The sequence below is a fragment of the Ylistrum balloti genome, unplaced genomic scaffold, assembly GCF_031769215.1.
Source record: "Ylistrum balloti isolate Yb309-2 unplaced genomic scaffold, AGI_CSIRO_Ybal_v1 Utg370590, whole genome shotgun sequence".
In the NCBI taxonomy this organism is placed as follows: domain Eukaryota; kingdom Metazoa; phylum Mollusca; class Bivalvia; order Pectinida; family Pectinidae; genus Ylistrum; species Ylistrum balloti.
In genome coordinates, this window is record NW_026782366.1 from 737,586 (window position 1) to 762,562 (window position 24,977).

Sequence of the window (24,977 nt, forward strand, 5' to 3'; positions counted from 1 at the left end):
GTATTGATGAACCTCTGTTGGTCTGCTAGATGAGAAGACCAGATAAAGATAAGCTCACGTAAGTGTTACCAGTGTACATTATAAAGATAAACTCACACAAGTGTTACCTGTGTACATTATAAAGATAAACTCACACAAGTGTTACCTGTGTACATTATAAAGATAAGCTCACATAAGTGTTACCTGTGTACATTATAAAGATAAACTCACCCAAGTGTTACCTGTGTACATTATAAATATAAACTCACACAAGTGTTACCTGTGTACATTATAAAGATAAACTCACACAAGTGTTACCTGTGTACATTATAAAGATAAACTCACACAAGTGTTACCAGTGTACATTATAAAGATAAGCTCACATAAAGTGTTACCTGTGTACATTATAAAGATAAACTCACCCAAGTGTTACCTGTTTACATTATAAATATAAACTCACACAAGTGTTACCTGTGTACATTATAAAGATAAACTCACACAAGTGTTACCTGTGTACATTATAAAGATAAACTCACACAAGTGTTACCTGTGTACATTATAAAGATAAACTCACACAAGTGTTACCTGTGTACATTATAAAGATAAACTCACATACATAAGTGTTTCCTTTGTCCGTTATAATGATAAACTCACATACATAAGTGTTTCCTGTGTACGTTATAAAGATAAACTCACATAAGTGTTTCCTGTGTACGTTATAAAGATAAACTCACATACATAAGTGTTTCCTGTGTACGTTATAAAGATAAACTCACATACATAAGTGTTTCCTTTGTCCGTTATAATGATAAACTCACATACATAAGTGTTTCCTGTGTACGTTATAAAGATAAACTCACATACATAAGTGTTTCCTGTGTACGTTATAAAGATAAACTCACATACATAAGTGTTACCTGTGTCCATAATGATAAACTCACATAAGTGTTACCTGTGTCCGTTATAATGATAAACTCACATAAGTGTTACCTGTGTACATTATAAAGATAAACTCACATAAGTGTTACCTGTGTACATTATAAAGATAAACTCACATACATAAGTGTTACCTGTGTCTGTTATAATGATAAACTCACATAAGTGTTACCCGTGTACATAAATAAGATAGACTCACATAAGTATTACCTGTGCACATTATAAAGATAAACTCGCATACATAAGTGTTACCTGTGTCCGTTATAATGATAAACTCACGTAAGTATTACCTGTGCACATTATAAGTGTTACCTGTATTTATTTTAAAGATTAATTAATATACATATGAGCATGATAAATACATGATTTAAGACATGCCTAATTTGATATTGTGACACTAAGACAGCTGCTATATTAGAATACTATTAATGAATGAAATGTTAGGTATATGAGACGTTTATATTAGACAGATTTGTTACAATGAGATATCAAATAATTTTCTTAAAGAAAGCTCTATGTAACAATAAGCCCAGTTTCATATGTATCGGAATAATATTATAGTAATGAGCATATTTACTTGAATGCCACATCAGAACACTACATCAAACACATATTTACTCATTCTCTATACCACTATAACAATAAGCCTACTTACTTTTGTCTGCCATTACTCTATTATTATCTTATTTGAATTGACAGACAAGGCCAGAACCCAGTCAACACTCACTCCTATGATAATCAATGAAGCATGTATTATCTGAACTTTTCAATAATAAGTTATTCATACATTCCTCACAGACTCTAAAGTTATGAAAATTGTAATTGTGTTAATTACATTGTACATACTTGGAGCACACTACATATACATGTAGAAATGGCTATGACAAATAATATTGTTTGCTTATTGAAAGAGAAATACAAGTAGGTTTTATCTTATTTTACCAAAAAATTACACAGATGTTCAAGATGAAATAGCATTAGACTGAATATAAAAATACATCTTGAGTCATATTTTCTACATCATCATAAACTTTTTTTAAGTTTATAAGTTGATATGTGTATTTAACTGTACAGTTAACACTGCATCACACTGAGACAATCCCTGGAGTGATGTCATCGCACAAAGGTGTGTCTTAATGGATGGCAAGATATTAATCACATCTCTATATTAAGATAAATCAATGACAAACCATTTATATCCTATTAAAAACACTGCTCTTGTCATTCCAGATACAGATATCTAAATAAAATCATTGATCAGTGATGGGGAGAAGGCATCACTGTATAGGTGGAGGACTTGGATTACTACTGCTAATATCACACTTCACACCTATAGCTTACTCTGCCTTACTGAACGGGAATATTTTCAGCAATACCGTCAGAGATGTTACTACTAAAATTGGATTTACTGATATACAGGTAGGAATGTGCCAAAAGTTTAGATATTTCCAGTTTACGAAAAATTAACATAATTTTGTTTCTTATTTTAAACATGTTATAATTAATGACTCATCGATTCTGTAATGAGAAATTAACAGAGTATTTTGGTGGCACAGTAGATAGCACACACATGCAATCATTTTTAGCTTGTGAAATATATATAGTGAGTAATCACCATAATTTAATTGGTTCTTACACTTTACATTTCAGAAAATGTATTCTGACGCACAGTCTACATCAAATGAAGTGGAAGGAGTCAGTCTTGTAACAGAAGTAAGTAAAAGCTAGGGCTTACAAGACAACTTGATAAATTGCAGTCATTATAAAGGTTAAGATATATATACTGGGCACCAATCTCTCTTCGTCAAGTACAAATTCTTACCAATGCTTAAGGAATTTTTGTTAATTAGCCCATGTAAGGAATTTTCAAAACAATGTGTTTTTTCCTTGAATAATTAGAGTGCAGAAATATCGTGATCTTACACATGAAACACTTGTATTGAAGACCTTGGCGGGCATTTGTATTTGGTGAGATCAGGTCAGCGACCAGTAAATGTATTATAAAGTTGTTCTCCTTTACTGATATACAAGTATCTGACAGACTCTCAGGATGGTCAACAAGACAGGTCAATTTCCTTCCTATATAGCATTACTTATAACAGACAAGTACACTGTTATACATGATGAAAGCCACTCCAACATAACTAGATTTTCTTTTTAATGAGTAAGCATAAGAAGGACTTTTTTATTGTATAACACTGTATCACTTAGCTCAATGTTTATATATCCAAATGAGTTGGTGTTTCATTATTATAGGGTAGAATTAATGTTATTGCATAATGTTGAATCATCTGAGATTGTTTAACTGTCAAGTAAGTCTTTGTAAGTCCTTTCCGTTGTTTTCTACTATTTAATTATGATACCACAATATCGGCAATAACTCATAAATTATACTAAATGTATAGTTTTATGATTTTAAGAAATGCTTATAAAAATTCCAATACAATTGCAGCAACCTTGAAATGTTCCTTTTCATACTTATCGTTGTCAGATCTGAAATATTTACGATATTAAATATGACACATACGAATAATGTAGAAGAAATACATTAGAATTTGTTTATTTTGACACAAAACATGTCTTGAATGTTTATATATTATTTGGATGAAGTTGTTAGGAATGATATGGTGTTGATCTGTATCTCTATAGATTGAAACTCCATCAACTTTAACACTTTATGAAATATCCAACAGATATATGAATATCAAACATATATTTTTCTTACATATACCTGTATTTGACATTCAGTATGTAATGATGCATTGCATTGTAGTATAACAATTGGTTTATCTGTTGTCAGTAAAATTGACCTGTTAGGATGTTCTGCTGAGGAGTTTTGGTAGTATACTTCAGTGTGACAGCACTGTAAAGCCAATTTCAATTCCACACTACCGTATGGAGGCTAACACAAGCATATCGCAGCCTCCGAAATTAAATATGAACATATGTAACACATGTAGTTACCTTAAGAAACATGGGAACGTCATCCTTTCTTTGATCCTTGCTGTTGATAGGATGTTACACAATATAAACCAATAAACCATACATTGTGATTCCATCTTCTCTCACTAGATTTCCTCTTCTCTTGGATATAAATTTGACGGACCTGTATCGGCAGCAAAGCGCATCAAAAATATAGTGGAAACAGAAGAAGCATCCTTTTCATCTACACTTCTATCAGATCAATGCTGCCGAGGTATTGGGGTCTCTTACAATTCTAAATTCAAAACTGAGGTAAGTTTGTAGTTATTGCTCTAACGGGTCACAAAGTAAAAAAAAAATTATCAAAGGTCTTTGTAATTTTCATGACTGAAATGAAATTGAATAAATGGCTGGATAACCATTGTACAATTTCTCTGTGATATTAGTACTGATGATTAATATAGTAACAAAAATATTATTTTCCAATTATTTGAAATATGTTACTGTCTGTGAAAATGAGATAATGTTACTTATACAATTTTTTCTTCTTGTATAATATTTATGTCACAATGCATTTAAACATCAGTGATCCAACATATATCCCTTTCTAGTTTCTTGTTAATCATTGGCAGAAATAACAAGAAGGATATTTAATCAATCATGTCGTGCTCTACAGGTGGCGTTGGATAGGTCATGCATGCAGATTTCGAAGGATGCTTCCCCGGACAGAAAGTACCCCACACAAGCCGTAGAAGATGTCATGAGGGAAAACGCTCGCCTACACCCGAACTTGAAATGGCAATACTTTGCTAGCGAGGATGGATATTACCTCAGCTGGCCATCTGTCAATCAGGCAGACTGTTCTAACTACGACCCACGGTTTAGGTATTTTTTTTTTAAATGCTGTTTGCACAAATTATCAAATAATGTTATTTGTACAAATAATTGTGGAATTGTTCACATTTGTATGACGTACACATGCATTATATGTAAAATATAAGTTTTATACACAGTGTCATTTCCTATACATTTAACCTTTGAGTGACAACCACATATAGTCAATTTGTCTGCATTAAGATACTTATTTATATATAAACATTTGTTGGCACATGCTACATTATGTTGTTACTGCTTGTTGGTGACCTTGTTCTCATTTGGGGACGTGACATTTTTAATAGGAGTGACTAAAATTTACATTAGACGTATCATTGATGAAATAGATGACATTTATTCTTCTGGAACATAAAACTTGGGGTGCTTTGGTAGCTGTGATCTCTAATGCACTGACAGTATAACTTTTGCAATGCATGCAATCAAGCATGAGCTTCAAGCCACTTTCCTATTAGAACGTGGGTCAAGACACATTGACTGGGGGATGATGTCTGTTGGGTTAGTAGTTTGCAAGCCAATTAAATTGTTTTCCCTCGTCAAGTTTCCTCCAACTCCCCAAAACTTTATTTGTTCCCTTAGTCTTACTGTACAGAGCTGTTGTTGAATTTTGCTATCTGATCTTTTTATCCCTATATTATGTTAGTGGTCTCCTTTGTTTCTCTTTTGCCAGATTTTCATTGAGTCCATTAAAACATCAATAGTTTCATGTACTGCATCAATTCTATTAAATCCTATTATTGCTTCAACGTAATTAATAAATGTTTGAATGCAATTGAACAACTTTCTTACTACAGCATAATAAGTGATCTTTGCTTACATGTACTTCAACCTGCCACCAATACGTTTTATCTTATTATGGTTTAAATTGATTATTTATTTAAATTTTACATATATCGCTATGACTGATGTAAAGTCAAGAAGTTAACTGATCATGCACTTAAGTTGGCTCTGGTTTTCACAAAATCTGTTCCTCTTCCAGGCCTTTTTATGTAGCTACTGCTACCCCAGTTCACAAGGACGTAGTGATCATAATAGATAGATCAGGATCAATGGGCAATCTATACAATGGAAAATCACTGATGAAAATAGCACAAGATGCTGCTAATACTGTTCTGGAGACGTTAAATCCTAATGACAGAGTGAGTAAATCAGCTTGTTTTAAATTACAACAACGGTCTATATTATTTTACACTTATCCATTGACAACAGGTAGTAAAGCACCTGCTATATTTTTTCTGTATGCCCTGTTTTGTTATGCTAAACAAAACTTTACTTTTCAACCCATAGTTGATGAAATTTAATCCGAGTGTCAATCACATTTTTATCCCCATATTTTTATATTCGGGTGTATCCTGATTCCTTTTATGTTTGTATAAGATATACCCCTTTCTATCAAAAAACTTATTCTCTATCACAATTGTCCTCTCCAACAAAAATCGTCAATTTCAATTTCAACTACCTGAACAAGTTGCCATTTGGCAACAGTAAGGCCGGGGAATGTTTTCCACCCCAACGTGCAATTTCCTCCTTATTCTCATTTGGGAACTTGACTTTACTTACTTTTATTAACCAATTAAGATTGATGTTGTTAGCGTAGGACACTTACCGTTCGGGACCAAGCGTAGGACACTTACCGTTCGGGACCAAGCGTAGGACACTTACCCTTCGGGACCAAGCTTTTGTCCTTTTAATACTTTTTTTTTTTAGAGTTTTCTTGTATATATTTCTTTTGCCCTAATTTCATGGAATTCAAGTTAAGATTTTGTGAACATTGTGGTATTCTCATTGTATCTAAATATCTGATTGCCTTCATTATACTGTATATAGGAAACAGTCAACTTTTTATTCTCTCTTATAAACTGTTTATTTTTACTCAGAGTTGAAATCGCCCAAAATAAAATATATATTTATCAGCTTTGTTTTCAAACTTCAATGGTAAAACCAGTAAAAATTTCCATGTACACAATGTATATAGAATTTGTTTGGTGCATGTTTAGGGAAAACTAACCACATGTACAGAATGGCTGTATGTTGTTCCAGGTTTCAGTTGTCGCATTTGAGACAGGCGCAGAGATTGTTGGTATATCAGAACGTCAATGTCTCACCACAGAGCTAGCTATGGCAACGCCTCTGAATCAGAAATATCTCAAACAGAGGATCAACAGACTGTCAATAGGAGTGGCTACAAACTACGAAGCTGCCTTGACAAAAGCTTTTGATGTTTTTGAAACATCATCGTTTATATCAAACGGTACACATAGAGGTTGGGCATGTTTCTTCATTTGATCTATATCAAAATGTAGTGTATGTACTTAGCATTATAAGGTTTTAATAAGTGTTTTTCGCCATCTGGATCACAGTCTGGAAAATATAAAGTAGGGCATAGATTGAAGGAGTTGTTAAACATAAATTTTCAAAGTACACGATGGTCAAAAATCCATTGTGACCACTGCAAAGTCACAAGTGAAAAACTTAACATGCTTTAGCTCAAAAACCATTGATTATACACGTTAATGCATTGATATAAGTTGTAAGTAACCTATGGGGCTAACTTGTTGTCTCTATATGTTAATACTAAAACTGTCAAATAAAATACCTCTCTGTTGGGTCAAACGTAAGAAATTTTTGATTTCTGAAAAACATTTTGGTACTAATTGATTGAGAAAAGATGTCAATCTGATGAAATTTTTGTCTTCAGTTTTTCTTTACTAATTCCTGTTAGAGCGTACACCATTTTGAAATTTTCCTTTGATCTTTATAAAATGGTGACAATATGATAAAAACTGAAAACATGAAAGAATGCCTTAAAATATGTATTATGTAATGTTATTGATGTTTAATTGGAAGAAATGTCAAAATCTAGATGTGTAGAACAGCAGTCCAATAATTCAGCAGATGTTGTGATATATGTATCTGATATAATTTCAGAAGAACATTAAGTACATGTGTACATTTTAAACCATGCCACTTTTCAGATCAAAGCAAAACATTACAAACTTGGTTGAATTGTGGGGCTAATGCATGTCACCTCCCATCTGAACTTGGAAATTTCTTTCTATCAGTCTTCAGCTTGTCGCCTGAAAACAGAGGAGCTTATGTTGTCACGACAGCTTCAGTGTCAGTGCAAGTGTTGAAAGGCCTCATTCAAATCCCTTTATCATAGAATTGGTTTACTGTAATTTGGTATCAAGGTTTCTTTAGGGGTAAACTATTACTTCCTGGAGTCAAAATGCATATTTGTTTAAGAAAAGACCTGTATTTTTTGTGTTGATGCTTCAATGGGGACTTTTTATTGTTAGTGTGCGGTTAGCTTTGTACCGTTGTCGGTACAGTAGTTATTTTTCTTAGTTGCCTTCTAGGTTTCAAAACTTAGGCCTTTAACAATCCACTAACGTGCCCTAGAGAGAGAAAACACTGCACTGTATACAGAATGCTATGCAGTATGTGCTGTGAATTAATTATTGACCATATCCATCATATATACACAGCAGAATTTGAAATCAAGGACATGATAGACTCTTCTACATCAGCTGCTTATCGCGACCTTTTTCCCTCAATGAAACCAACCTGGACAGCTTTCAACTAAGCTGTATGATGAGCGGGATGATTTCAATTTCCCAATTCCATTTTTTGATAGCAGTATTCTTGTATTCCCAACCTATGGTGTTTACATGTTGCATTTGATTTGATATTCAAGGACCAGTTCTAAATATCACAAATTTTATGCAAAATTTTGTCAACTGACAGACAAACTCATAATAGAGACCTAGGTTGATAAAAATTGAGTTGTTGTATACCTTGTTCTCATTTTCTCATGAGGATGTTACATTACTTAGTTGCCATTTATGTTGTGGGTGTTGTTAATGAAACAGAAAATGCTTAATCTTCTGGAACACCTTGTACTTTTCAGGAGTTTTAGTGTAAACATTTCTGTTGTTCATATTTTGCTAAATTGTTATTGAATTTGAGTTTGGCTTATGATTCTGTTCAAATGTTGGTATTTCCATCACACTAGTATGAAGTATTGTTATGATATTGTACTTTTTCTGTTTTGTTTGTTTTCAGAACAGGTAATACTCTTCCTAACAGATGGAAGGAAGACGGCAGGTGGTGATCCACTGACTACCATAGCACGGAGGAATGAAGCACTTGGGAATCGAATTATGATCTTTACGTATGCTCTTGGAAATTGTAAGTTGTGCTCAGCATGTGTCAAGCTGTGTATATGTGATTAGATAACTATGAGTATTGTTTATCAATGGTGAGATATGGTGTTTGTTTTGAGATGTCCAAGTATTAATCCAGATATTTTATACCATGTATTAATGCCTTATATGGGATTTTCAGGGTTCTAGCCATATATTCATTAACATGCATTGAGGAGCTATATTGTCACACTTAACATTCGAAGGTAAAGTAGCTGGGAGCGATACTATGTTGGATATGCAAAATTGTCTTCCTCAGCATGTTTTATTCTTTTTTTCATGACTGGGTTTGGTTGGACTATCACACCAGTATTGAAGCCTTTTGTTTAGAGAAAGGTAGTATATGAATCACACCCGTTCTTCATCGGGCTGGACCGTCCATGTCCTTTCAGTATTTTCTCTGTTTTAGACTATTTTTTTTACAACCTTATACCTGCTATTTATTGCTATGTTGTAAATCCTGTGAGAGCTTTATAACGTGTGACATTTTCTAAGTACATTGCCTGTTTCTTTGCCTTCCACTGTATAGGCTGTTTTCCCAGGGGTTTTATCTTCCAATATGTTGAGGCATGGAATGAAATCGCTGATGTAAATAGCCATGTCATATAGCCCAGCTGGGAATCTATGATGCACCAATAGAGAGATATGGAATAAGTAATTGAAAGTGGAATCTGCAGCTACGATATGCAGATACAATGTATATGTACAACTAACAGGAGATGTTTTAATGTCACTCTCAGGTATGGGAGAATTGATGAAAGGAAAATTGAAATCATCAGATCGTGTATATTTCAAAATGTATGATCAAATTTCTTTAAAAAAATGGGTAACGTCATACATTATGCAATACATACACAAATTAGCAATATTGATACAATTTTATTGAAGACCTACATTCACTGATACTTTGATTATTTCTAGCTTTTGGTGCAGGCGACAAGACATTGTTGGAAAATATGGCAGCTCAAACACAAACAAACGCATCATTTGGTGCTATCCAGGTAAATAACTATTTCAACTAAAATCACTAATTCCATTGGTAACTTTTACCTTTAACTGGCTAAATCAAAATATATCAGTGAAGACATGGCCTGTCAGTGCATGTGTGCTTATAAAATAACGGTAAACTATCATTGAATATGAGGCTAAGGTGATATTATTTATGGTCAAAGTGTCTTTTGTCGTTCGTATTAGTTGATTTAATAATTGTGACCATAAGCTTATGTTGTTCTTTCACTACACCTTAAGCCAGGGACGTATAAACACAGTATGTTAGAACATTCCATCTGCTGATTTCCTTAAATGATAATCATTGTGGTGTTATGTCTAATAATTATAAGAAGAAGAATCCGCTGATAAAATCAAAGCACTGCCACTGACATTCTATCAATTGGAATTCAGTCAATGTTTTATAGACTCAGTCTTCAAATGTTATCTGGAAAATCAAAAATATCTTGTGGCCAATTTCAATTTCTATTAAAATCACGTGTAATAACAAATATGATGTACCCACTGGTTGTCTTAGATCCTGCATTGATATGTTAACAGAGAGGCGAGTATAAGCAAATAATTGACCCAAATCTCCTCAGAAGTTCCATGGCGTCCTATTACAACCGTTTCAGCAGTAACCAGCATAGGAATGAACCAATCTTCTCTGTACCATACATCGACGCCTTTGGCTTAGGTAAGTTAAAGTTTATATAATAGACACTCCCTTTTCTCCTAACTGGTGACAAAGGATTAGATATATCCAGCTGTACTTTTTTTTGCTGTAAGTGACAAAAATCTTCCTCGCTCAGAACATATATGTGGAGAATGATAGTCACTACAGTTTATATGTTACCTACATAACATAACACTAAATTCAAATTATCTGGATGATAAGTATAGCTTTTACGACCAACCGTCAAATAAGTTTTTCACATCTTAGTGAGTTGATAGGAACAAGGTTCTTCTAAAATCATTATATTATGACAGGAATGAATAAATCCCAAGTAAATAGACCTATTTATCAATTACAGTAGTTGTCGTTCTGTATAAACAAAAAATAAACTGTTATAAAGGCCAAACAGGAAATAATAAACCAACGAATGGTTTGAATACAGAAATTATGTGTTAAAAGGAAAATAGGGATATATCAGAATTAGGTTGCATTATAAAGACATCAAATGACAGAATGTGATAAAAGTTGTAATACAATAGGAAAAAATGAAATCAAATAATAGCTGATTGTTTTTTAAATTGTTTACAAATTATTAAAAAAGGTTTGTTTTTTATGCATTATTCATAATCATTATTGTGAAATCTGATACACACTGATTATCATTTAGTTCTCATACAAACAGATTAATTGAAATTCTTTTTTTTTTTTTTTTTGTGTGTGTGTAGGTTACATATATACATGTGTGTATCAGATGATGGTAAATCTATGACGTAATAATGCTAACATAATAATTGGCTTTCTATCTAGGTCTGATCACGTCAGTTTGTGTACCTGTATACAGAGGATCAGGGGACCTGATGGGCGTTTCTTGTTCTGATGTCACAATGGCTGACCTCCTCTCAGACATAACCTATTTTAGTCAGGGAGAATTATCTTATGCTTTCATCATAGACCAGATTGGTCGTACATTGATGCATCCACTACTACCTCAACTGTCGTCTGTGACGGATGACCCAATCTTTGTTCACATCAATCAGATGGAGAGGTCATCTGATGCAGCAATAGTCATCGAGGAAATGATGAAGTATGTAATATTTTCTCTTTATCTTAAAATGTTTTAAATATTCAGCTATCAGTCTGAACTATTTTGTTTTAAGATCCAATGTAAAATGTGCCGATTTCAGTGGAGATTTAATGATGTTACTGGTTACAGGGGAACAACAAATCAGAAAACATTCATTTCCAAACGAACCATTCCTCGAGGCAGTGTATTGTACGAAGGAATAGAGACCCGTGACATAATGTCTACATATGCTTGGGGTACAGTAAGTAGAATGTTGCATGTTATAAAATACTGAAAATGTACAACAAATCATAACAATATTCTAATTATATTTCGATGCTTTTTATGCTGAAAATATTGTGCTAAAATATGATTGTGGAAAGTACTGCGTCTTTATTGTGTTGATATAGTAGCTATTTGTGATGCACTAAGTCATCATTACAACAGTCAGTCAAAAAGTGACACTGTTCTAAAATTTGATTCTATATAATCTAGATCTCAGGATGACCTGACAACAGAACTGTATCACTTAACTATTAAGTTCCTCCAGATGTTGCGATGCTTGGGCAATAGAACTGAACTACTCAACTTATTAGTTTTTCTAGATCTCGCGATGCTAGGACAACAGAACTGTATCACTCAGCTATTAAGCTCCTCTAGATGTTGCGATGCTCGGTCAATAGAACTGTACTACTCAACTAATTAGTTCTTGTAGATCTTGCGATGCTCAGACAATAGAACTTGTCTTAGTAAATGCCAAAATATATAGGGGTGTATACTTATCTCAGAAATAAAGCAATCAAGTCAAATTATGATATTGACTACTTTTGGTCATGTTAGAAGTTATAAAAACATGTTACATCCCTAGGTGCCTAATAGTAACCTGTCCATGGCTGTAGTAGTTGGGGAAGGCGACACCTTGGCCAAGCTGCTAGATCTGACTCCAACTGCTGATGTCTTTCATTACCATAGATTGGACTTGGATACTTCCCAAACTTCTTTCTGCAAACATTTCAACAGATATGCAACCAAAGGTATAGTGTATGCCTTAATCTCTATTTTACTATTGAGCTCACAATGTGTTATTTGAATTGTTTTGAAAAACAGTGCTTCATATTAATCCAATTTCATTTGTAGATTTCTCTATATCTATGTTAACACCTGGATCATTTAAGGATCCTTTGAATTACCTCAATACGGAAGAAACCAGACAAATTGTAGCAAGTTACGAAAATTATCTCCGAGGTACTACAAGTGTTAATCCTGGATTGAAGGTGAGTAAGCATATCCCCAAAGCTAGTGGTACTAATCAATATGAAATGCTATGTAATCATACAGATTTTATTTTTACATAGATAATGTTCATAGTATGTTATTCTTACATAAATAATGTTAATTGAAGACTGTTAGATAGGTTAAGGAAGAGAATTGAATACCAAGGCTATTATCAGTAATGAAATATGTGTAATAGATATTATCTGTACTTATTATAGTTTTTTTTAGATTATACAGATAAAGAGATAAAGAGTATTGTCAGTCATTGTGAGATAAAGATTATTGTCAGTCATTGTGAGATAAAGAGTATTGTCAATCATTGTGAGATAAAGATTATTGTCAGCCATTGTGTGATAAAGATTATTGTCAGTCATTGTGAGATAAAGATTATTGTCAGTCATTGTGAGATAAAGATTATTGTCAGTCATTGTGAGATAAAGATTATTGTCAGTCATTTTGAGATAAAGATTATTGTCAGTCATTATGAGATAAAGATTATTGTCAGTCATTGGGAGATAAAGATTATTGTCAGTCATTGTGAGATAAAGATTATTGTCAGTCATTGTGAGATAAAGATTATTGTCAGTCATTGTGAGATAAAGATTATTGTCAGTCATTGTGAGATAAAGATTATTGTCAGTGAGATAAAGATTATTGTCAGTCATTTTGAGATAAAGATTATTGTCAGTCATTGTGAGATAAAGATTATTGTCAGTCATTGTGAGATAAAGATTATTGTCAGTCATTGTGAGATAAAGATTATTGTCAGTCATTGTGAGATAAAGATTATTGTCAGTCATTGTGAGATAAAGATTATTGTCAGTCATTGTGAGATAAAGATTATTGTCAGTCATTGTGAGATAAAGATTATTGTCAGTCATTGTGAGATAAAGAGTATTGTCAGTCATTGTGTGATAAAGATTATTGTCAGTCATTGTGAGATAAAGATTATTGTCAGTCATTGTGAGATAAAGATTATTGTCAGTCATTGTGAGATAAAGATTATTGTCAGTCATTGTGAGATAAAGATTATTGTCAGTCATTGTGAGATAAAGATTATTGTCAGTCATTGTGAGATAAAGATTATTGTCAGTCATTATGAGATAAAGATTATTGTCAGTCATTGTGAGATAAAGATTATTGTCAGTCATTGTGAGATAAAGATTATTGTCAGTCATTGTGAGATAAAGATTATTGTCAGTCATTGTGAGATAAAGATTATTGTCAGTCATTGTGAGATAAAGATTATTGTCAGTCATTGTGAGATAAAGATTATTGTCAGTCATTGTGAGATAAAGATTATTGTCGGTCATTGTGAAATAAAGAGTATTGTCTGTCATCGTGAGATAAAGATTATTGTCAGTCATTGTGAGATAAAGATTATTTTCGGTCATTATGAGATAAAGATTATTGTCAGTCATTATGAGATAAAGATTATTGTCAGTCATTGTCAGATAAAGATTATTGTCAGTCATTGTCAGATAAAGATTATTGTCAGTCTTTGTCTTGACGATACTTTTTTATCGCTGGATGCATTTCAAAGAGCTGTATTGTTGTTTCAAGGACCTAGGACATGTGAATCAATGGTGTACAAATGTACTGCAAAGAAATTAAGCTCATAAGATGAAGTCATCAAAAATGTATCATGGATTATGCATATTCCAAGTAAAAGCCTGCTCGATACTGCCCTATTTTCTGGAGTATCACGACTTGTTCAGTTGCACAACATACCAATCTTAGCTTATGTTAACTAAATCAAATTGACTCATAAATTAATTATTGAGTTTTCCTGTTAGTGCACCTCTCCATCTAGGTTTTTATATTGATTTTGACCTCTTTGGATTTTCTTCAGTCACTCCTTAGGTGTCAGCAGTCTCTGTAACAAGTCCTAGATAGACCAAACAATTGTACAATGCAGTTTAAAATCATTATTTGTCTCTATAGTATCTAATTCTAAATTTGTATCGAATGATGCGATTCACTTCTGTCTTTTGTACAATTTTTGTGAAATTTCTGATATTGTCTTCAAGACAGAAATTATTATCAGGACACACCCCTTGATTTGTACTGTGCCACCAGGTTACCCTGCAGAAACATTGAACAGTTGTACATTAAGTGATTCTTTCCACATACCCATTGAAAGATGAGTCATTATGTCATCATGTTAGCAGGCAAGCGGGTGGGCACACATGGTGTCTGCTCAATCGAGAAGGTTTCAATGGATCAACTTTAAACTTCATTATCAAACTGATTATAATTCACAGAGTTATGAACCTTTGGTCAATTATCAAAACAGTGTCTGCTCGATCAACTTCAAACTTTATAGGGAGGTAAATTACTGTTATAGTTACGACAAATTGGATCAAGTAACTTTTGGTCTGTAATTCACAGAGTTATAGCTCCTTATTTCACTCCAGTAGTTTCCATAATTTGGAGGTTTGATAATCAAAATTATTAAGTTTTGAGCTATGACCTTTGTACATTTGATTGAACAATAACTTGAATATTTTTCACAGACTATCTCGGAATGTAATTGCCATTGATGCTCGTTGGTTTACTCCAGTTTCGTCCACCATTTTATCTGTAAATGTCCTTAATGTGTTGATCAGACATTTAACATCACTTTCCTTCCCTTTCCTGCTGCAAAACACTCATTCACCCTATGACAGGCATATCATGTACCGACTCACAATACTCTTGTTTGTCTAGATTTTGGTTATAGTTGTTGTTGTCCAGAAGAGATTGCCCTACAATGCTCCATAGATTTCAATAGAAGTATGTAAAGCTGCATGGAATCAATATCATATACATCTGCTTACACCTATTTTCACCATAGGACACTGTGATCAACTCCGTTACATTGACCTACAAGGCAGAACAGATGTGGAAGAATAAACCGGAGCAGGCAGACCTTGTAGTGTGGCGATATATCGGCACCACTGATGGGGTTATGCGACTGTATCCTGGGGCTCAGCTACCAAAGAACTATGACCACACCCGTAGGCCATGGTATGTCATTTTTTCCACCACATGTTGCAAGTGAAGTAGACAATTCTTGAATTGGAAGTACATTGGTTCAGGTCTTTAGCAGCATACTAACGAGTCTGTAGGAGGAAGAAACAGCTAAATGTTGCAGTTTCCTTCATTATTGAGCTCTACTGTGTCTAACCTTTAAGTTGTATTAAATGGTGCTGTACAATTCTATGTTCTTTGTAAATAAATCTTTTCTGTGTGTGCCACTCTGAAATCTACCCAATCTAGTAACCATTTGTTGTCTATATTCTGCTTAGAATTTAATTAAATTTTTTTCTATTTACCGAAAGTTGACGAAAACTTATAAAACCTAGCTCTTCAGTCCTGTAGTGGTATGTTAGATTTCAACTCCTAAATTACAGTCAAAATGTATGATATATAATGTATGTTTTAAAGTTGAGCCAGATTGACCTTGAGATTTCTTTATTTTCATGTTAATATTAAAGTGGACATACATTTTCCCTGTTATTTGTGTTATAGAGATTAAAAAGGTAGTCGCTTAATCGTCACATATAATGTAAATTGACCATGTTTAGCAACTCTCAACCTTCCAGTCCAACGAAAATGTGTATCCTATAGTCTTCATTGCTTAGTAAATAGTTTAAGTCGCTAATATGCATTTATTTAGAAAATTCCAAGCACCTACCAATAAAAAAGAAATACAGCCAATTGTTACTAGTCCAGGTTGAGACAAATACAAGGTAGGGTAATCAACAAGCTCTTACATACCCTATACTGCACAAACAACAAAACAAATCCTGACACATTAACAGTCGAAGAAGCAGAAGACGCTTACTGTTGTGGAACACCTGGGAAAAGTATAGATATGTAGAACCTTTCCTGAAGAGGAGTCACAGGATTGAAGGATGTCAAAAACCAATTTTTTTGGTCCCCCTCACCAGTTTATGTGTCCACATACGTTTAAATATCCTGGGCTGATTTCTACTTGCCTCTGTGAATTTCCTGACATGATGTCATAGAGTTTTCTCAAACTTTGCTAATTTTCTGAGTCATAATTGACTATTTTGAGTCTGAACATTTGCCCAAGCTTTTAGCTTCAGCTAAAGATTAAAGCATCTTGTCATCTATAGCAACTCTGACTGACCTTCATTCTTTTATCGTTTATCAATGCAGGTTTATTAGATCTGTTGCGCTAAAGGGGAAGGTAGTTTTCAGCAGCCCATACCTTGACCAGTGGTCTTTGGGATATGTCATTACTGTATCTACTACCATCCAGGAAAGTGGGCAAGTATATTGCACGTTATTTTGTGTTTTAAAAACAGAAAAAGACACCGCATGTTCATCATCATAAATATTGCTTTGCATTATTTAACTCTTTAAGATACAACACCTTAATTTCATCTTTTATCCTGTACAGGTACTGCACATACTAATTTAGTCAATATATATTACCCAAACATCTTTGTGATTTTTTGGTTAATGATACAACTTAAATGAAGTCACACGACATGGATATTGAGCAACATCAATGTCATACTTCGCATATTGCATCCTCTAACATAAATATAGTACCAAATTTATATAACCAGGTGGCACATTGTCTAGATCATTCAAACATTGTTTTGATATAAAAAGACACATAAAAAGCTGGATCTAGTTTTTAAAGGCAAGAGAACAGCTGTATGGTCCTAGAAATTGACTTTAAATTCAACTGTACAACAGCTAACTGTTGTAAAGATACCAAAAACTCCTTGGAATAACTGCTCTCATAAACAGAATGTAACAGCAACAGATGAGTCACTGGACTCTTCAATTGGAAATTGCATTCCGTTAAGGAGTTTAATCTGCTTAAAAGTTTAATACATGTATGTGCTTATATGAAAGTAATGTAAACTCTGTAATTCTTGCTAAAATAATGATTTGAGATTGGATAAAATTTACGATTGAATTATAGGACTCTTGTCAATTCATTCATGGAAACATGATGACATCAGCAATTTAGGCATTTTATATCATGCATACTTTTCATGAAGATATTTAATTGATAAGTAAAGTTTCAAGGAGGAACATTAACATACTTGTGTTTGTATATACTTTAGCATTTTCGAGAAAAGACAAATAATTTCTAGTGAATATCTGTAAGTATAAGTTTGAAACCTAAATCAATATCTTTAGCTTAAGTTTAATAACAAAACAAAAAAAGACAAAAAACAAAATAGAAGTTTCTATTAAAACACTGATTGTGCAGACTAAGTACTCCTACGATCGCATTAGACTCATTTGGATCAATTAGTAAACTGTCCATATTAGATCTTACAAACAGAAATGTGATGTTAGGTCAGCTGTTGCTTTGCTCTAAGCAAAATGTCTATACATTAACAAATATGTGTCTGTTTCACTGGTCCCTCTTAAGTTTGGTTAGCCATAATATTTGCTTAATATGCCTTATACTAAAAGTATTGGTCATCAAACCCCATCCCTATCTACTTTTTCTATAACTACTCTTCTCATCCTTACTTGCGACATAACCTGATGAAAATTAAGGATTAGCTGAAACAATTTTGAAAACATGGCAATTCTGAACATTCAAATTATTGTGACTTTCGTTTTGTCTAGATTTAACAAACTTAACATAACATTTCACATATCAACATGTCTATTTAATTACAGTATTGAATTTGATGTCCAAATGTTACTATGTTGCAGTTCCCAAACCCCTGTGGTGGCTGTTGCGGGAACAGATATCCGTGTTCCTTACATGTATCAACTCCTACTGAGTTCCTTCCCAGCATGTTCACAGACAGAATACAGGTAAGTCATAAGTTAAGGGGTAGGTGGGAGGGAGGGGAGGGTGGGCAGGGATGTCCGTCTCATCTCATTCATGTTTTTATATGATTTGTTATGATGTTTTATCCTGATTATATGAAAAAGCTGGAAAATCCCATTTTGAAACCTGAATATCAATCTGAGAAAACTAAATCCATAAAAACACAAAACACTAGTTTCCTTAACAATGATATAAGTAAAGTTTTGGCAATAACAATTCCCTCACTTTAATTGGTTAAGTTCTACAGCAGACTGTGAACTTTGATTATGTACACTTACATCGTGGACATGTGTGTCGATATTGAAATGTAATTGACACTTTGTATTTTGTATGTATCTCTTAACCTCGTAATTGACTCTCACCTTTGTTTTTACATTGATATCATGAATATATATTACAACCTTGAATTTCATGAAATAAGAAACATTTAAAGAATCATTTTTGAGTCAAAATATAAAACTGAGAATATGCAGATCTTAAGTTATGAGATCATTGTAAAATAAACTTTGTGTTTAGGTAATAATGACTATATATATGGGGTATATAAAGTATGTTGTCTGTTTCGTCACTATATTATCAGATAGGTTGAAGCGAAATGATCTACAAAACCAGCTTCACCAGTTATTTAATTAACCTGAGGTCACATTTAGTTATCCCTGCATAGCCTAAACAAAATAGAAATCTATTCCTTGAAAACATCTGGTTGGGAGGCCTAGCATTAACTCACTTGCTTTTCCCTATATGTCGGGGTTTGAGTCCCAGAATGGTCATGGAAATGTAATAGGGTACCTGCCCTACCACTTGGGTTTTCCCAAGGTTCTCCAGTTTCCTCCCACATTAAGTCCCATTTGTGCCAACAACTGTGCAACAGTGATAAGTATATGTTTGTTGACTGTTTCACAATTGTTGTAAAATAAGGTTTGTGTTTATAAAGACTCTGATCCCATTTTTATGTTTTAGCTGTATTGTGGTAGATAGCAGCGGCCTGGTGGTTGTACACAAGGATTTTGTTGAGTTTACTGGCGAACCAATGATTGAAAATATGCACATCATTGATAAGGTAATCATCACTTGGAACTTGTGTAATGATGGTTTATGTATATACGAGGATTGTCAAATATTAAATATAATTGTAGTACGTACCAGGTGTTGAAACTCTGGACTAGAAAATCTCATTCAGGTTGTATGACAGCTTTTATAAATCTCAAGGGACATCACTGATCATTCTGAGCATATAGCCGGGAATTCAAGTCCTAGAGTCAATGACCGATGTCTTGATACCAAGTACAAACTCAACATACATGATGCCATTTATCTATTTTAAATTTTCTGTATTCACTTTAGTGAATTTTGTGTAAAACTCTTAGAGAAAGAAAATCATCATATATTTTTATTTTTTATTTTGAACAGGAGCCAGCTATAGCAGAGGATTTACTTAGCCGTCAACACATGATCAAAACTAGTTGTCTAGATTTTGAGAATATTAAAGAACAGTTTTCTTACCGAGTAAGTGATTAAATGACGTATACGTAATCTTGTATTATGGCATCATGTTTTTTTCAACAGGGATATGAAACAGAATCAACATTATTTCTATCAAAAGTAACTCAGAAAATTTTGGTATATTTATGTATGGTTAATATCTGTCAAGTGTTGCCATAGCACAATTAATTGTAGTAATCCTAAAAAATAAGGATTTTCATCTTTTGCACTTTCTAACTGCTATGATTATTTTTTACATTATCAAATAGATTTCTGTGAGCAGCAGCATTAACAGGATGAGCAGTTCAGCAGCCTATGAAATACATCCAGTTGCAAATACGAATATTTACATACTCATAAAGAGGAAAATGACAACGTCACAGAGTTCATGTTGTTCTGTAAGTGGCTAGCAGAATGCATAAACATGTTAACTGTCATTTGTATGGTCGCCATCTATTAGAAAGTTCTTGAAGAGTTAAGCATGTTCATGATCGTTCTCAAATTTTCCACCAGTTAAAACTGAGAATGAAACAGTTAAAAAACCCACATAAATTTCTAGAACATGCTTAAAGTGAAGCACTGGTTTAAGGAATCTTCAAAATATTCATTTTTGAGAATTTATTTAAAGTTCTGCATATTTTCAAAGTTAAAAGCAATGACAGATTGGGTTTAAAGAGCTTTTGAAATTCTCAGGCTTTTATGTGCTTTTGTTTTTGTTATGGATCAAATATATCTAGATCAGTATGATATGTTTATTTTCAAATGGCATTTAATAATTAGTGTTTTTGCACAATCCTTCGATTTGGATACTTATTTATTCAATTTCATTTTAAAATCAATTGACGTTATTTAATTTTATTCATGAAATAATATAAATTAGAATGATTTGTGATAACTACTGTGAAAGCAAAAGGTCTTATTGCTACCATGTTGAAAATCTACTAATACTACTTAGTATAGACAAAGCTGCTTCACGAGTCTTTAACAATTCAGCTGTCATTCAATCTTAAAAAAATTATTGATATTTTTTCATTTTGTTGAATAAACTTGTAATATGGAAAATTTATACATATTTCCTAACATTTTCTTCGGGTTGGTAATGTCAGTAGAACAGAACTTCAGAAAATCTGTTCTAAAGTTAATACATTATTTTTATAAACAACATCTCATTTTATTTCCTCTCTTAGACAAAGAGTTTATTCTGATTTCAAGACATATCTCAAAAGCATCTCGCAAATTATCGATGCATTTGTTATGAAGTTTTTGATAATTTATGAGCTCCTGTTTTTCATTTGTAGTCATATGGCACTCCACCAGACCGACAATTGTGTGGTTTAACATCCTGTGACTGTCTCTGTTATAGGCAAACAGTGTATAACTATTGTGTGGATGTGTACCCTTTACTAAGGTACAGAACATATTTTTGTTTGTATTAATACCTTAAAAAGTCCAGAAAGTACATGCCCATTACAATTGTCACTCGTCTTGACTGTCATGTTATTTTTCACACTTGTGTCTGTGAGTTCAAGTTATGATATTTATGTGGTATAACAGTATTTATACATTTTATGTTTGTTAAATTATCTTTTGCTGCAACATATTTTCAATGTTGTTGTCATGACTAGAGTCCAAAGTTTAGGAGATCAGCATAATCAACACATATTCTGTTTTAACATTGACTACATATCTTATTGTTGGTATCTCATTAGAGACTCCATGACAAGTACCTTTTTCATTTCATTCTTTCTGTTCTGAATTCCCTTGTGTTCTTTCAGTGTTTTTTTTTTTTTTTTTTAATTTTGAAGTTCCCTTCCGCATTGCAATACTTTACCTGGTATCGTTTGTTGAAACTGCTGTTACATCAAAAAAACTATTTCTGTGCTTTAGTGATGCAGCTCCCACATGCAGCCCTCAGCCTCCAGACCTGGTCTCTGAGGGTCTTACAGATGCTGGCAAGTTACAAAATCTCGACATCTGTTTTGATGCTCAATGCTCAGAAAGATCAGCAAAGGAGTATGTAACAGTTTTTATTTTTATCTCATTACATAATCAGTGTTTTATAAAATCTCAGACAATTGGTATATACTGACAGTATATCAGAAATCTCATGTCGCCTTAATTTGATCATTAATTACTAGATACTTTTATCTAATTAAATTCACATTTCAGTTCTTGTTTTCATGAATTTATTGCAGAGGATGCCACAATGTGTCTGGCTGTAGCTGGTGTTACTTAGATAATGCCAACAATGGTCTAAATAAACCATTCTGTGGAACAGTTTACACATGTCAACATGGAGCTCTTTCAACAGCAGACCATGCTTGTTCTGTAGGTGAGACTTTCACCATTTCATACTTAACACATCTCCACATTTGAAGAGACCACCTTCAGTAATCCATCGACTCGTTTTATTGCGAACATTTCTTACCTTTACTGATTTGTGATTTTGAATAAAACTTCAGGAAAACTTTTAGTACAATATTTACCATGAATTTATTTTACACTGTCACATCTTTCAGAGTTTTGTGGATACCATTACAAATAGTTGTCATCAATTAAATGCATATTATATCCTGAAAGAGATTGTACTGATTATACATCCCATAATCACACAAGTTTAGTTGTTTTGTATCTCAAACAATTACGTAAGACTGAAATGATCGGTATCCTGTAGATTTAAATTCTCGATTCTCGAACAAGAGTTATATAAATCTTTAAACTTGGACTTACCTACCGTAGTTTCTGAACCATCTAACAAGACTTTATTTTTACAATATCCTGCTGAAATGCAATTATTCTAGAAAGTAAATTGTGGTAATGGTAACACTATCGACTTAATTACCAAAACAGAGTTATAAAGTCAATGTATGTAGCATCCATAGTGAAATCTTCATGGAAAAGGGCATTCCCTTCAGTGGTTTTTGTGCAGTCTTTGAGACTAACAGTAGGGTGGGGGGCACGAATGTTGTTGGTCACCATGTGTAGAAGTGCATGCAGGGCGTTTTTGTTAGCAGAAATTTAGGTTGCCATGGTAACTAGGTTACTATGAACAGGTAATATACACATAGCCATTGTGCTTCATTTGCTGTTGTCCGCCGCACATAATTTTTGACATTTTAACTTCTTCTCAAGTTCCACCAATGTGATTGAGCTCAAACTTGCATGAAATGATCCTGAGATGTCCTGACCAAGTGTTGTTAATTTTCGGGTATGTCTGAAATCCAAAATGACCATCGTGTTGAAAAACATTTTAAACTTCTTCAGCCATGGAGCAAGTTTCACCAGTGGGATTGGGCTCCAATTTGTCTGAAATAATCCTGAGATGGACCTGACCAAGTGTTGTTATTTTTTGGGTATGTCTGAAATCCAAGATAGCCACCATGGCACCATCTTGGAAAACATATCTTAAACTTCTCCAGTTCCACTGGTGCCATTGAGCTAAATGTTAGTGTGAATGTTAAGAAAAGGTAGCCAACAAAGTGTTGCTATTTTTTACCATGTCAAAACTTTGACACAGCAGCCACGGAGGCCATTTTGTAACAAGATTGCACAATCATGGTTTTCCTGTGCAACACTTATTTCAAATTTCTCCTCAAGTTTCACCAGTGGGATTGAACTCCATCTTTATTGTCAAAAAATAGGTAACACTTGTTACAGTTACCTTCTGCTCAGCATAACTACCATCTGCATCATGGAAACCAGTTTCTTAATTAGATTTCATTCACAGAGAGTTTATGTAGTTAGATTACCATTAAGGCACATAGAACTCTGGCTATGTAATGGCTATAACTCATCACTCCTTTGATCAATTTTTTAAAAACTTGACCAGGTGGTGTTATTTATAATTTAACACATCAGATATTTCCAGAACCATTACTATGGAAACATGATAGAGGCTTCTGATTGGTTGAAATTGAAATATTGTCTATTTGTGCTGAAAATTGATTTATAAGGGTACCATTTTCAAACACATCCAATGTTATTTGGTTGCTATGGTAACCACATAAGACCCATGATTAGACAGATCTTTTCCAGACTGCACCTAATGTTGTGGACTGATTTCAATGAAACTACACAGGGATGTTAGGGATTGTGTGTAGATACACAAATATGCATCTAGGTGACTGGTGGGGTTAGTGCACCTCTCCATAAAGAGTTGGGACACCTCTTTTGATCAAATTAGTTACTGCCTCATTTCCTCGGTCAAGCCCTTAGCATCACAGACAAGTCCTAGAAGAAGAAAATGTTTGTTATGCAGTTTAGTTATTTTTATTGAAATGTCCTATCCATGCAGAATCTTAACATTTCTGTTTAATTCTTTACAGATTCATGCGATGGTGATGGTGGTGGTGGTGGTGGCAGTGGTGGTGCCATTGCTGGTATAGTTGTTGGAGTTTTAGTCTGTATGGCCGTTGTAATATGGGTAGTATGGAAAAGAAAAAAGAATGCAGCCAATTGTAGTGCTTCAGGCCAGAGGAGTGGCATTGATAATCCAACAATGACGCCATCATCAGCCTCACCCAACAATCCACAGACAAACTTTGCATCATGGGAAACACCATCAGTACTGTCAATACCTTCAGCACCGCCAGCACAGTCAGAATTTCCGATGGTCCCTCCCCCTTCATATGAAGAAAGTAACAGGTACTCTAATTGTTAAAGCTCTAATAAACCATTGATATGTTTACAAGCTGGCATTCAAATTATGTAATTATGTTGTTCAAATTTGAAAAAAGCCAT

General features: G+C 33.6%; 1 protein-coding gene across 1 annotated transcript; it reads left to right on the plus strand.

Annotated features, from left to right (window-relative positions):
- Window positions 1-2,178: 2,178 nt before the first annotated feature.
- LOC132556751 (VWFA and cache domain-containing protein 1-like) lies at window positions 2,179-24,897 on the plus strand. Its single transcript, XM_060221195.1, is given in 24 exon segments — window positions 2,179-2,334; window positions 2,566-2,628; window positions 3,988-4,149; window positions 4,514-4,722; window positions 5,708-5,867; window positions 6,769-6,991; window positions 8,794-8,919; window positions 9,855-9,934; window positions 10,482-10,617; window positions 11,404-11,680; window positions 11,810-11,921; window positions 12,528-12,693; window positions 12,797-12,933; window positions 15,771-15,943; window positions 17,102-17,212; window positions 18,635-18,739; window positions 19,716-19,815; window positions 20,166-20,278; window positions 20,518-20,635; window positions 21,536-21,645; window positions 22,125-22,250; window positions 22,433-22,502; window positions 22,505-22,565; window positions 24,563-24,897. Coding segments are annotated over 24 exon segments (3,429 nt in total).
- Window positions 24,898-24,977: the final 80 nt, after the last annotated feature.